Consider the following 13,149-nt stretch of genomic DNA (forward strand, 5'->3'; position numbering starts at 1 on the left):
CCCTCTGCCCCACTTACCTTAGGGGGATCAGCTGCTGCTGCCCCCGCTGCTGCTCCGCTCGCTTCTGCTGCTCTCGCCTCCACTCCGGGTCAGGTAAGGGGGCACACATGTGTGCAAGACTGGATGTGTGCAGGACATGTGTTCAGCTGGACATGCTGATTCAAGAAATGTGTGAGAGACAGAAGGCTGTATCTGTAAATGATCAAGTTGCCCACTGCTGTAGTGCCTCCTATGCTAACAGGAGACCTTGCTTTACCAAATGGCGTGGATGAAAACTATGAGCCTCCCCCATTCAACCCAGCCATGTTTGACTTTGGTGAGAATTTATGCAATGCTCCTCTTGCAACACAACAAGAAACCCAGCTTAAGTAAGATCTTTGTTTATACTACGAATCTTCTGAAAATCATAGAATCAGAATATCCTAATTAGAAGTGGTTTCAAATTAAACACAAATTCTCACTGTGCATAGAAAATGATCATAGGACTGCTTTAGCAGATAATCATAATAGCAAAACTTAAAACATCTTTGGCTAGTTTCAAATAATTAGTGTGTTGACTACAGTTATCCCTGCAGAATTTACTGGGCCAGCTCCTGAGTTGGCATAATCCATTGACTAGCTCACTTTACATCATGTAAATGTGACTCATCCCACAAACACTGAGGAGTTTCTAAGAGTCCAGTTTATTTTCTTTGCAGTGAACTCCTGCGGCTTCGTTCATTTTCCAGGGAGAAAATGAGGTTAAGAAGTCTCTCTTTTAGGATTCCATAGGCTTTAAGATACTTTAGTGCAGAGATAATTAAGGTAGGATTGCTATAATTTTTAATAAATAATTTTCCAACCTTTTTTCTCCTTTTTTGCTTCTTAGGAAGAGGGAGGGGAGCAAAAAGAAACATTCAGCACAGGAACAGAGTGCCTGCAGGGAGACCAGTCTGAGCTAGTGAACTGCCTGAGAAACATGGGAAGGCACATGATTTCTCTCTTTATTGTTCATCATCAATGTTATTATCTTATTTTCCTGACAGACATGGTCACAACTACTTTAAAGCACATGGTAACTTTGCAGAAGAAGTTCAAGAAGGCTTTTCTTGATCGTTTTGTATCTTGTGCCAACGTGAAAGGACAAGTGAAGTGGACAACAAGTGCATTGAGGCTGGAGTCACAGGCAGCATAGAAGCAAACATGATTGGAGATTATTTAGACCATGGGTTGGGAATGTTTTTGGTCAGAGCACCAAAAACACCCCAACTTTGACCCATGCCTTGACTTGGCATGCCAGAGGTAGATGGCAGGGGAGTTGTGAGGGGCCCGAACCTCGTTGCTGGTGGTGAGTACATATGTGTCTCTGGGCAGATGGTAGGGGAGGGGCTGGTGTTGTGCTGCCCTGGCTGCTCCCACACTGTGTGCCCTAAGGTGTGTGTGAAGGTGCTGCTGCCATGGAGCTGGTGCCAGGCCTCCAGACCCTGGTACAGCTGTTTTTAGTCTGCCCACCACCTCCTATAGCTGCCCAGAGCCCGGGCTGGCTGTGGTAGGCAGCTGGGAGGCTGCGAACAACTGCACTGGGAACTGGAGCCTCAGCTGGGCTCTGTGGCAGTGGCTCCACACACGCCTTGGGGCATGCGATTGGGAAGTGGTGGGAGCAGCAGAACTCGGGCCCCTTCCCTGCTGTCTGCCTTCAGGGGCATGTGCAGCTGCCACTGCTATGGAGCCCAGCTGGGGCTCTGGAGCCCAACCACAGCCTGGTACAGGTGTTTGCAGTCTCCTGGCTCACCTGTCACAGCTCACCTGGGCTCTGGGCAGCTGTAGCAGGCAGCCGGGAGGGAAACAGCTGCATGGGGGGCTGGAGCCCCAGCACTGTGATGGTGGTGGCTCACACATGCCTTGGGTTGCATAGCGAGCAAGGGGCCAGGGTCAGTGCTGCCCCTGACCCCTTTCCAGCCATGCACCCCAAAGTGCATATGCAGCTGCCGCTGCTGTGGAGTGCAGCTGGGTTTCTGGAGTCTGGTGCAGCTGTCTGTAGCCTCCTGGCTCCCTGCAGCAACTGGCCTGAGCTCTGGGCAGCTGCTGCCTGCCACAGAGCCTGGACTGCTTGCAGCAGGGGTTGTAGCTTCCCCACCACCTGCTGCAAGCAGCCCGGGCTCTGTGGCTGGAAGCAGCTTCCCAGAGCCTGGGCCAACTGTGGCATGCCAAGCAAAATGGCCTCTCTTGCCATGCTCTGGCACATGTGCCAGGGGTTGCTGACCCCTGATTTAGACTAAGATTTTTGGGGTGACATTTCTCATGCTCAACATGCGGGGATGACTGCAAATCCCATTGGACTTAAGGGAAAGACTCCCAGCAGTTTCACTAGATCAAGTCCATGCTGAGCAGAGCAGAACTCAAGAGAATATGCTGCTCTGGGCATTTCTAAAATCGCTGTGTAGACCCCGGCTCATCAGAGGCCTTAGGGAAATGCAATATCACACACCTACAAGTCAGACTAATTGGTGTCAGCTGTGTTAATTATGTTTTGCTCTCATTCCAGATTGCTTGTCAACCTCATTAAATGCAAGCCCAGTATGACTGATGAACAACTGGGAAAAATCATTGCAGGTTTTATAGAAATGGTAGATAAGTGCTGCAAGAAAGAAGACCATGATGCCTGCTTTGGTGAAGAGGTATGCCCCATCTGTTTTCATGGATCAGGCTTTAGTCCTGATTCAAAGAAAGCATACATGGAGGGTGTGGATATCTGCATCTTAATCAAATGGTGCAGCCATCACAAGACAATTCTCTCTGGGTGTGCACTAATAAGTTTGTCAGCAGATTAGTATTATCATGGATTTGGTATCTTTGCTACTCATTAGCCAGGTATGACTGTGGTAGTATAGCGATCAGGCCAAGAAAGGATTTCATTTGACTAATTTATTTTGGAAAATAGTTTCTCTAGAAACTGTGTTCTAGAGGATGGAGGCACCATCTAGTTCAGGGATTCTCGACTAGGTCACCATGGCACCCTGGGGTGGCTTGATATCTTTTCAAAGGTGCTGCAGGGTGCCACATTATGTTAGCACAATTAGGTGTACAAGCGAGATTTACAAGATGAACTCAGAGATTTCACCTAGGAATCTATAATGTTAAAAACATCCTGTTGTGGTCTTTATGAGTTCTTTGCAGCAGCAGAATTGCTGTTTTATTTTTCTGTAGTGAAAAAATAAATGAAATCTAAGAGGTGGTATTTTCTGAGAGGTGCCATTAGTCTAATGAGGTTGAGAACCACTGATACCGTCTGACCTTCAATGTCACCAAGGTCTCAGCAGTTAAAGAACACAGAAGTTTCTTGATTAAAACCTTTATCGGTTATTCCCAATGATTGTCTCTCACAAATATTTCTTATCTTTTTTTCCCAGGGCGCAAACCTTATTGTTGAAAGTAGAGCTACCCTAGGAATTGAAGTCTAACGTATGGCAGGTAAGAAAAACACTATATATGTACTGTGCATTCCTCCTTCAGAGGAAATGAGATCATGGTTGGATAGATACCTGCTTCTTTTGGTGAACTGTTTGTGTTATTATAGAGGCCATGTTCCTAGATCATGGACCAGGATCCCAGGGTGCAGGGCGTTGAATAAAAAGAGGACAGAGAGATAGTTGCCCCATGTGGGGAGTGATCAGCAGCAGTGGCAGCAGCATGATCAGGGTTGGCAGACCCCACTGCAGTCCCCCGGGGCAGAGGGTGTGGAGGTGGGAATAAACCCCCTCCCTGCCCCCTCTGCCTCAGGGAGCCATGCCAGCTAGCCTCTAGGTGTGCCCGTGCCCCTGCAACTGCAGTAGCAAGGGGGGAGCAACAGGCAGACCCTGGCTTAGGTCTGTGCCAGTGGGACAGGGACTGGGGAAATAAACCCCCTCCCTGGCCAATTTGCTTCAGGCTACTTCCAGTAAGTCACCCCCTGCTCTAGCATCCCCCAGCTCCTGGCCTGAGCAGCTGCAGGCATATGCCTGCATTTCTCAGTCCAGAGGATATGTCTGTTCACTTGCAAATTGATTCAATCTAGGCAGGTTAGACTACCCTGCAAAATATTGAATCAATTCAGGCTCTGGCATTTTGAATGTCTATCCCTAGCCCAAATGTTCCCACATCTAACCTTGAGTCTAGAATGAAGTGAAAATCTCCATTGTCTTCAGTTAATTAACAGACTTGATCAATGAAATTTTTAAAAACTTTTCTTTATTTTTCACTTCACCGTAGGAATATCACTGAAACATTTCTGGAAACCCTTTTTTTTTTCAAAATGTTACGTATCAATTTAAACAGAATTTTAAACCGTTGGCCGTTACCAAGATACAAACAAAATGCATGAGAAGATGAACAGAAGAATTTATTTGTTGTCTTCCCTAATGGTAATCTAGAAGGGAAATGAAAAAAAAGGATTATGTCATAAAACACAGTAATGTATTCTAAAGTTGTGTGCGCCATATGAGAAGTGACAAATCAACCATTTGGGACAGTAACTGTGCAGTTGGGTTAAGAGTCCATTTGCAATTAGGCCTGTTGCAGATGGATCTGGGAAAGTCATTCTGTGGCTATACACCATGCATATAGGCCTACTATGTTATGGATAGACTGTTGTGATCCTCCTGGTAACAGCTGAGCACCCCCCCCCAACATTTATTTTACCCTCCTCATGTCCCAGTGTGGTTGGGTCAGGGTTCTAGAGATGAATCCTGTGATTGACCCTCACACCTCAGTGAAGAGGTGATTGCAGGGGCAGGTTCAGGATTTACTAAAGAGGGATGCACCACACCACCCCTCAAACCATGAGGAATCGTCTGTGGAATGGCAAAGCACGTCTGGAGCCCCTGGGTCAGATTGGGACTGCAGGGAGCTGGGCATGGAGTGGGCACATGAAGGTAGGAGGAACCTGCCCCCCAGTGATACCACTGCCTCTATCCCCTGCTGACCTAGGAGGGTAGGAGCCAGAGCTGCTCTTGCCCTGCTGCACCCAGGGGCTGTGGAGAACAGGTGTCAGGGGTACCAGGCTTGGCCAGGGACAGTGGCAGCAACACTCAGGCTCCACCTTCCAGGCTCTGCTCCCTGCCCACCCGCTTCCCTTCCACTCTCCAGTGAGTCTAACTCCCTGCACAGCTGTTCTCTCCAGCACAGGGCAGGAGTCACTCATGAGCTCCTCTAGGGAGATCCCCTCTGCCTACATCAGCCAGAGAGAACAGTGGCAGTAGGGATCAGGTTTGTCCTCATAGAGCCTGCATTTAGGAAACACCTCTGGGGGGAAGGGATAAGCAGGGAGCAGGTGCTGGAAAGAGGAACCTGTGCGCTCCCACTACTGCCCCCTTCTGAGACTGACACCCCACAGAGCTGCAGGCTGCGGCTGAAGCAGAGCAGGAGCAGCTCTTGGACTCCTTCTGTACCCAGGTCAACCCAGGGCAGGAACAAAGTGGGGGGGAAGGGCTGTGCACCCCTCCCTTCCCCCCAGATCTGCCCCTGGGTGACTGTACTTACGATCACATAAGAGTTAGAGGCAGGGTCAGAGCTTTTTTCTGATAGAGTAATGTACTTCCTTACAGTAAAAATGACAAAACTACAACCCAAAGAGAGGCCCCAGTCTATGCCCCAGTGTTTAAGGTACTTCGCTGGCCAGCCACTGGAGCTGCAAGGGAACAGGGACTGTGATGGGGGCAGCAGCCCCTCTCTTGGTGTCCCAGAGCATGAGCCTCTTCCCAGCAGGTGGGGAGGAGGGAACACATTGCGGGCAGGGCAGTCAGAGCTGCCACAGGCTGCATGGGGCAAGTGGCAGCATCAGGGCTTGCAGGGGTGTCCATAGACACCCCCCATTAGTGCTGCTGCCACTTGCTCCATGCAGTCTGCAGCAGCTCTGACTACCCCACCCTCCTCCTGCCTCCACCCGCAGCATGGCCCCCCACTGGGAAGAGGCTCTCATACTGGGATACCAGGAGAGGAGGTGCTGCCCCCGTCATGGTCCCTGCCCCCTCACCACTCCAGAGGCAGGGGCGGGGGCACTGCCAGAGGTCAGCCAGCATGGCCCCTTTAGGTGCCAGGGCATAGACAGGCTTTCCCTCCTCCGTTTGGCATCTGGCAAAGGGGACACGGAGGGGGCTTATTCCACTGCTCACCCTGCACAGAGAGTGATTGGCAGCAGCAGTGGACGGGGCAGGCAGACTCCATTGCAGTCCCCTGGGGGCAGTTAAATTAAAACTACCTTGGATGTGCTACATGTGCTGCCCTCACAGCTCCCACTGCAATATGGAAATACCTCAGACCACTGGGTGAATGCAAAGCATGTTCACAAATGCCAGGACTGGTTTGCGAATGACTCACAAATTGAAATTCATTTGCAGTGGGCATTTTCTCAATGAGTACAGCAATCAGAGGAATTGTTCAGATGTGGATGATCTTGAAGATAGCAATGAGAGATGTATCTTGATGGATAGTGGAGTGGGATCAGGCAAGAGAACCTCAAACCAGGCATTAGGAGAGGGAAATGGAAGGGGGGGGGTTGTTTGTTTTTTAACATATCGCTACCTGATGGGGATCTAAACATTTCACTGTCTGAAGGCAATACATTTGGAATTTTCTAGCCCTCACTGTGAACCCCACTATGCCTGAAAACGTGAAGAAAACAAATCCCAAAGGCTAAAACCCCAAGAGGCAAGTGGGGGTGCAAAGAAACTTCCCCACCAAATTCAGATTAATCATTCTGGGAATCTGAATTGTAGTTTCTGAACACTGAAGCTGGCAACACTACCTGCAGCAGAACCAATGCAGGTCTCTTGTGCTGCAACCGTGTAGAAATTCAAGTGGACAGACTCTGGTATACACTGTTATCTGTTTGGGTTAGCTTTAAGTATCTGTCCTTTTGTCAGGAATACTATTACAGAAAACTGTCTACCAAATATTCAGAAAAGGCTAATGAAATGAAAATATCCTACTGTGGAGCATTGCAAGCTGTTAGCTTAGGTGACTATCAAGTGGGGAGCAAGTGTCAAGAGTCAGGGAGCTTCTACGGAGAAAGGCCTGGTCTGCAGCCCAGCATTTCCAAACAGCTATTGACTGCAAGAGCTTCTCATATTTCCTTCTTTGGTACACCAATGTACTGGGGAAAGGTGGCCTTACAAACAGTATCTCTTAGGTTCTTTATAGTCTTAAAGAACATCACCCAACCTTTGGATTGTACCTGGAGCTTAACAGGAAGCCAGTGCTAAGACCTGAGCCCAGCTGTTACCTGGTAACAGAGGCTCACCCCATTTGGATAGCAGCAGCTGCACTCAGCACCAGTGGGAGCTTTCAAGTGAACTTCTGAGTTATGTGTAAGAGGAGAAGGCCAGACCCCCTGCTGGCATAAACTTGAGTAGTTCAATGTGCATCTTGAGAAGCAGCACCATCATTATCACCTTCTTAGTTGCCTAAGGACGTATCTACACATGCAGTTAATGCTATAAAGTAATTCTTCCTGGTGAGCACAGCTATATGTGCTCCCTGTTGGCAGCAAAGCTGCTCCCAGTGGGAGCAGCCTGGTGCAGGGCTGCTCCAGCTCTGCTCTGGCTCCCTACAGCAGTGAGGGGGAGCTCCAGGCTCACCCTGGGTGCTAGCCCAGGGGCTGGCAGGAAGCACAGAGCTAGTCCCCATGAGCACCAGCCTAGGAGAGCTCTGCTGGCTGTAGTGGCAACTGTTTCCTGGCTCCGTGCACATTGGGAGGGGTCCTAATGTGCATGGGGCCAGGATACAGCTGCTGCTGCAGAGCTCTGTTGGCCCCCTGCACATGGGGCAAGCTCTATGCCTAGCAGGTCTTCCCCATGCATCTTTCTTCGGGGGCATCTTTCTGCCAGCTCCAGGCTATGTGAGGATTTCCCTGAGCAGCCCAGGGCTGGCTGGAAACTGTCCCAGAAGAGGGGCAGTTTCTGGTCAGCTCTGGGCTGGGTGGGGAAATCCTTGCACAGCTTGGAGCTGGCTGGGACCTGCCCCAGAAGGGACAGTCCTGGCCAGCCCCAGGCTGCTCAGGTTGCTGCCCCTGTTCCTGGCCAGCCCTGGGCTGGGTGGGGAAGCAGGAAGGTCCTGAATCCCAGCACTGATTGCCTCCCAGCTTTTCCATGGTACATTATTTCATATTTTTCCTTCACTATTGTCCTATAACCAGGAGTGAGAGAGAACTTGATCAGCAAGCTAGGAGGTAAAAGTTACAGGTCTTTGCACAAACATGAGGTCCTTCACTCCACAGGGCACCTTCAGCAGAGCATTCACCTTTAAATGATCTATTTCAGGGGGGATGGAAGAAGGCCAGTATATGAGTGTAGGATAAAGAGCATAAGTAAGGGGGAGAAAAGGAGTTTGTTTGCATCTCTTGTTTGAAATGAGATAACCCAAGTTAAAAATGTCTATTTGTCTAAATTCTGAAAGACTAATGAATTTACAAGGCCTTTTTGTGACAAGTTGTCTAACTAACAAACATAATAAGCAAACAATTTTATCTGTTTAATTATTAGCAGGAATATCCCAAAAATTCTAATCTTATATATATGATCGGAAAAGGGTTTTTCATTAACCACACATAACTTCAGAAGAGTATAAAAGAAAATTCTTTTTTTTGTGCATCTTTCTATCTTCTGTGTGCAATCCAGCACCACCGTCCTAAAAATTCTGACATAATGAAGTGGGGAACATTAATTTCTTTTCTTTTCTTTGTAAGCCTTACAATAGCAAAAGCCCTGCCCAGAAGTTATCGGGATGTAGGTAAGACTATTTATTGTACACTAACTATATACTTTCAGATTATAGTAATGGCTACAGCAGGTTGTTTGTACACGTGTGGGGATCTTGGAGGGTCACTGTCATTTCTAGCCTGGTCTTGTGGGGAGTACATGCCATCACCATGCCATAGTGCTGTAGTAGCCCTAATCCCATTCTCACTGGAGCTGATGGCCACATTCAAATTAGAGCAAGGTCTGACTCACTACGTACTCCAGACCACTTAGGATTGGCTATTACCTTTCAAATCCAGAGGGGCTGGGTACTGAGGCTGGGTTTGTGAATGTGATTTAGAATTTGCTGAAGGTGCTGAGTCACTCTTGAAGAAATGCAAAACTCTACAACTCTTGGTTCAGAGATGATACCTTTTATTAGGCCAACTAAGAAATCGCTAGAAAATATCTTTTTCTGCAAGCTTTCAGGCACCCATGCCCTTCCTCAGGCTCAGAGAAAATTAAAGATGGTAAAAAGTCCCCATAGGTAGAAAATAAACTTCCTTTTTGCAAGAGGAAGCTGAAGGTGGAAGTCTGTCCCTCCGGGTCCTTGAGAGGATCTTTGTGAGTTACTCCTTGATGTGCATCTAAAATTCAAATAAAATTTGAATAAAATGCTGAACTTCAGCCAATTTTAGATTTAAACTTCATTGCTGAGCAACAAGAAAGATTTCTACACCTCCTTGCCTGTCTGCCAGCTGACACCACCAGGGAAGAAATCCTGCCTTATCTGCACATCAAAGAGCAACTCACAAAGAACCTCTCGTGGACCCAGAGGGACAGACTTCCACCTTCAGCCTCCTCTGTGTAAAAATGACGTTTATTTTTGACCTATGGGGACTTTTTACCATTTTTAATTTTCTCTGAGCCTGAGGAAAGGAGTGTGTGCATAAAAGCTTGCAGAAAAAGATTTGTTGCAATTTCTTAGTTGGTCTAATAAAAGGTTTCGTCTCTGAACCAAGAGTTCTTTTTGTCTCAGACCAAAACGGCTACCAGATACATCCCTGAGTCACTCTTGAGACATATGATGTTCCTTTGCAGGCAAGTTGCTTTCACCTTCCTCATGCAAGTTAGCAGGAGCTTTGCATCAATCAGATGAGCAGGATTTTATATTTCATGTAGAATACTCAGTGACACTCTTAGTACAATCAATTGTTATATATTGGCTTTATATATTGGTTTAGAAAAATAAGTTAGGTAAAATATTTAGTCATTTAAGCCCCAGTTCTGCAACTCTTTTAAGCTGAAAACCCATTGGCTTTGGTAGGGCTATTTATCCTTAGAACTGGAAATTTAGAAAATATTTTTCAGTACCAAATAATCAGCCCCAGGTTTGTTGCTATTTAATGCTTTGAGAATCCATGTCATACAACGCTGTTTTTGTTCGGAGGTGGACAATATGAAGGATAGTTTTGAGCCTTTAGTGCATACATAGGCTGCTTCTTGCTCACTTCAGAAGCTTCATCATACTGATGCAATGATCACTTTTTCAGGTTGGGAGGCCACAGGCTTTATAAAATGCTTTGACAGTGTAAGACACAATTCTAGACATATCTTCATCACTACTTTTTACATGTTCAGATGTCTTGTGAGTGCTACACAGTGGCCTTCATTTTTCTATGGCCTTGGGTCTTTGCAATTGATGCAGACCCAGTTCAAAGCAAATGTAAACATTTATGGGGTAGTAATCTTTTACACTCACTTGGCAGAAGTGTAAATAACCAGGCAGGGTGGATTGGAATAACAGGGCCCCTGAAAAGATAAACTCTTGATAAAAATGTCAGAAAAATCCCAGACTGATCAAGAACTCAAGAAGTTGTAGGTTAGAAATCTGGTTTCCTTCAACATACACAGGTAAACAGCTTAGTTTTCATAATTGACTTCTTTCCCACCACGTCCCATAGTCATCACTTCTTTCACTCCAACAATGTTGTACCACAGCCTTTAATGTTGATAGGGGGAGGGTTGTTAGAACAGAAGAATATTTTTTACATAATTTTTAGTTATTTTAGACCCATTCTGTTTCTCTGTGCCAAATTCTAGGCTACATTCAGAGGGTGCAAATCCATTAACTTTAGTGGAAGTTCATTCACACATGCAGTGATGAGTTTAATAGTTTAACTCAATTTGGTTGTTAAGCCTTAAGATACTGTCTGAGCAACTCACATGAGCCTCATTACTCTGATATCTGAGCACCTCACAAACTTGAATATACTTCCCACAACTCACCTGTGAGGAAGGAAAGTCCCATTATTCCTATTGTGCTCACTGGGAAGTGAAGCACAGAAAGAGTGTGGGACTTGTGTAAGGTTACAAAGGCTATCTGTGACAGAATAGGCTTAAACTCTCATCTCCAAAGTCCAAGGCCAGTGCACTGCCCACTTTCTTTCCTTTGTTATGGATCAGGAAAATTATGTATTTTATGAAGCACTCATAATAAGGCTTTGAGTCACCAAAAGTTTTCTTTTCTTTTCAGGGGAAAAAAACACTATCCGTGAACATTTTGCTGAGCTAGGAGAACAAAATTTTAGAGCCATGTAAGTCTTATCTAGAAAAATCTACTTAAAAAGTTGCTGGCAATAATTCTTATTCTGGGTTTCTATCTGATTCAAAAATAAAAATAGAAGTATTAGACAGATGCTGGAAAAATATGGACTGTATGAAAGCTGATATTTACAGAAATGAAATAAATCAGAGATGAATGTCAGAAGGTTGCCAGCAAGTCACTGTGCCTCCTGGTGCTACTGCTGGTGGTATATTTCACACAGCACCCTTTGCTTGAGGGTGGGTCTTAAAAGCTTAGTTTATTCTGCAGAGAATAGTCTCCCACTGGCAATTCTTTTAGAAATGGAGGAGTCCTGTGGGTGTGCTTCAAGGAGCAGAGTGAGTGTCTCCAGGGCATGTACTCAGGACCCCACTGTGCTGCCTTTTTACTGGGCTTGACTACATATGGAGTAGGAATGAATAGGCAGGGCTTATTTCTTGACAGTTGTCCTTGACTCAGCAAGGATTCAATTGAGACACGATCAGAGTTAGTTATTTATTATCTTCACTATTTCGTAAACTCCTATCTAGAATCTACTTTCAACTGTATTACAAAACAAAGACCCAGAGTTTTGATACAAAAGCATATTTCCACCTGGTAGAAAACAGAAAAGTATGGAGGGAAGCCAAGATCAAAACAGATAAAAGGAAGTTGACTACTGTAGCAGTTCAGCATGAATAAAGTGCTATAGGGGAGGTACATTACATTGTTTTCTAAGGTGGATTTCTATGACATTAGTGCAGAAATCCTGCCAATGTTTCTTCCTGGTCATCACTGCAATCCATGGATTTATTTTCCAAAGTTACTGTAGCAAAGACTGAAAAAGACCCACCTGCTGAAGACTGTTTTGTTGAGGAGATAATCTTCACCTAAAAGGGAGCAACTTTGCAATGCTAAGGGTACATTTAACACCTGTTAAACTGCTTGAATGTGTGGTTACTTGTGTTTTAACTGTACTTAGTAACTCTTAGGTTTAACGTGAAAGAGAAAGCAAGTAAGCAAGCAGTATTAACCGGCATTTTAGTAACCGGAATTTCTAATAACTGGAATTTCTGGCTGGTCAGCCAGATGTAGGGGATTGGGGGGGGAAGCTCACACATGCCAGCCGCTGCCGCCACCCACCAGCCTGTGCTGCTGCCGCTCTGCATCTGGCTGCCTTGCCCCCCCTGCTCCGCATCCGGACAAAACCCCTGCTTCAAATAGCCAGGATTTTTATATATCCAGCACGCTGTGTTCTCCACTCATGCTGGTTAACACAGCTTTTACGGTACTATAAAGATGATGTGAGGGTAAAGTACACTATCATCTTTATGTGATGTCAGGAGTATTGTTGGAAGCTGGTGTATTACTAACATGAACTACAAGAGTTAATTTGCCTATGCCCTGGAGACAGAGGGGATCAGAAATATATATTGTAATGCATTAGCTCTGCCATCACTTGGTCCAGCAAGACAAATTCATTGGGGTTGGCTTAATGGTACAGGATGAGCAGAACTGCCTCTGAATAGTAAGTCAAGTTTTCCTCAAGGGTGTTTGCAGGCCTTCCCAAAGCCAGGTCTATACTAAATAGCTTTTCCTGTGGTGGTTTCTGCCTTCTGGCAGAAGACTTATAATGTAGACAAGGTCAGAAGACTCTTAATGTAGATAGTAGTAAAGCATTTTACTGTCTAATGGAGGATGAAATCCCCTCACAGCTGCTTCTACCATTCAGATAGATCTTCACCATACTTTGTCATTATCCCATAGCAAAATACCACTGCAAGTCTGTTTCCACAGTTGGTTTATCATCTTGGTTGAGTATGTAAGGAGATACTATCCGCTGTTTCATCTCTCAGGTTCCCTGTTAGGCCCGTC

General features: G+C 46.0%; 1 protein-coding gene across 1 annotated transcript in view; it reads left to right on the forward strand.

Moving 5' to 3' along the window:
- Positions 1 to 13,149, forward strand: part of LOC109309310 — a 148,183-nt gene that overhangs the window by 109,407 nt on the left and 25,627 nt on the right. Inside the window, 6 exon segments of the mRNA XM_019533974.1 lie at positions 147 to 259; positions 261 to 368; positions 2,525 to 2,657; positions 3,390 to 3,434; positions 8,565 to 8,742; positions 11,227 to 11,287. Coding sequence (XP_019389519.1) covers positions 147 to 259; positions 261 to 368; positions 2,525 to 2,657; positions 3,390 to 3,434; positions 8,565 to 8,742; positions 11,227 to 11,287 — 638 coding nt within the window.

The sequence above is a fragment of the Crocodylus porosus genome, unplaced genomic scaffold (assembly GCF_001723895.1).
Source record: "Crocodylus porosus isolate Cpor-Errol unplaced genomic scaffold, CroPor_comp1, whole genome shotgun sequence".
Taxonomy (NCBI): domain Eukaryota; kingdom Metazoa; phylum Chordata; order Crocodylia; family Crocodylidae; genus Crocodylus; species Crocodylus porosus.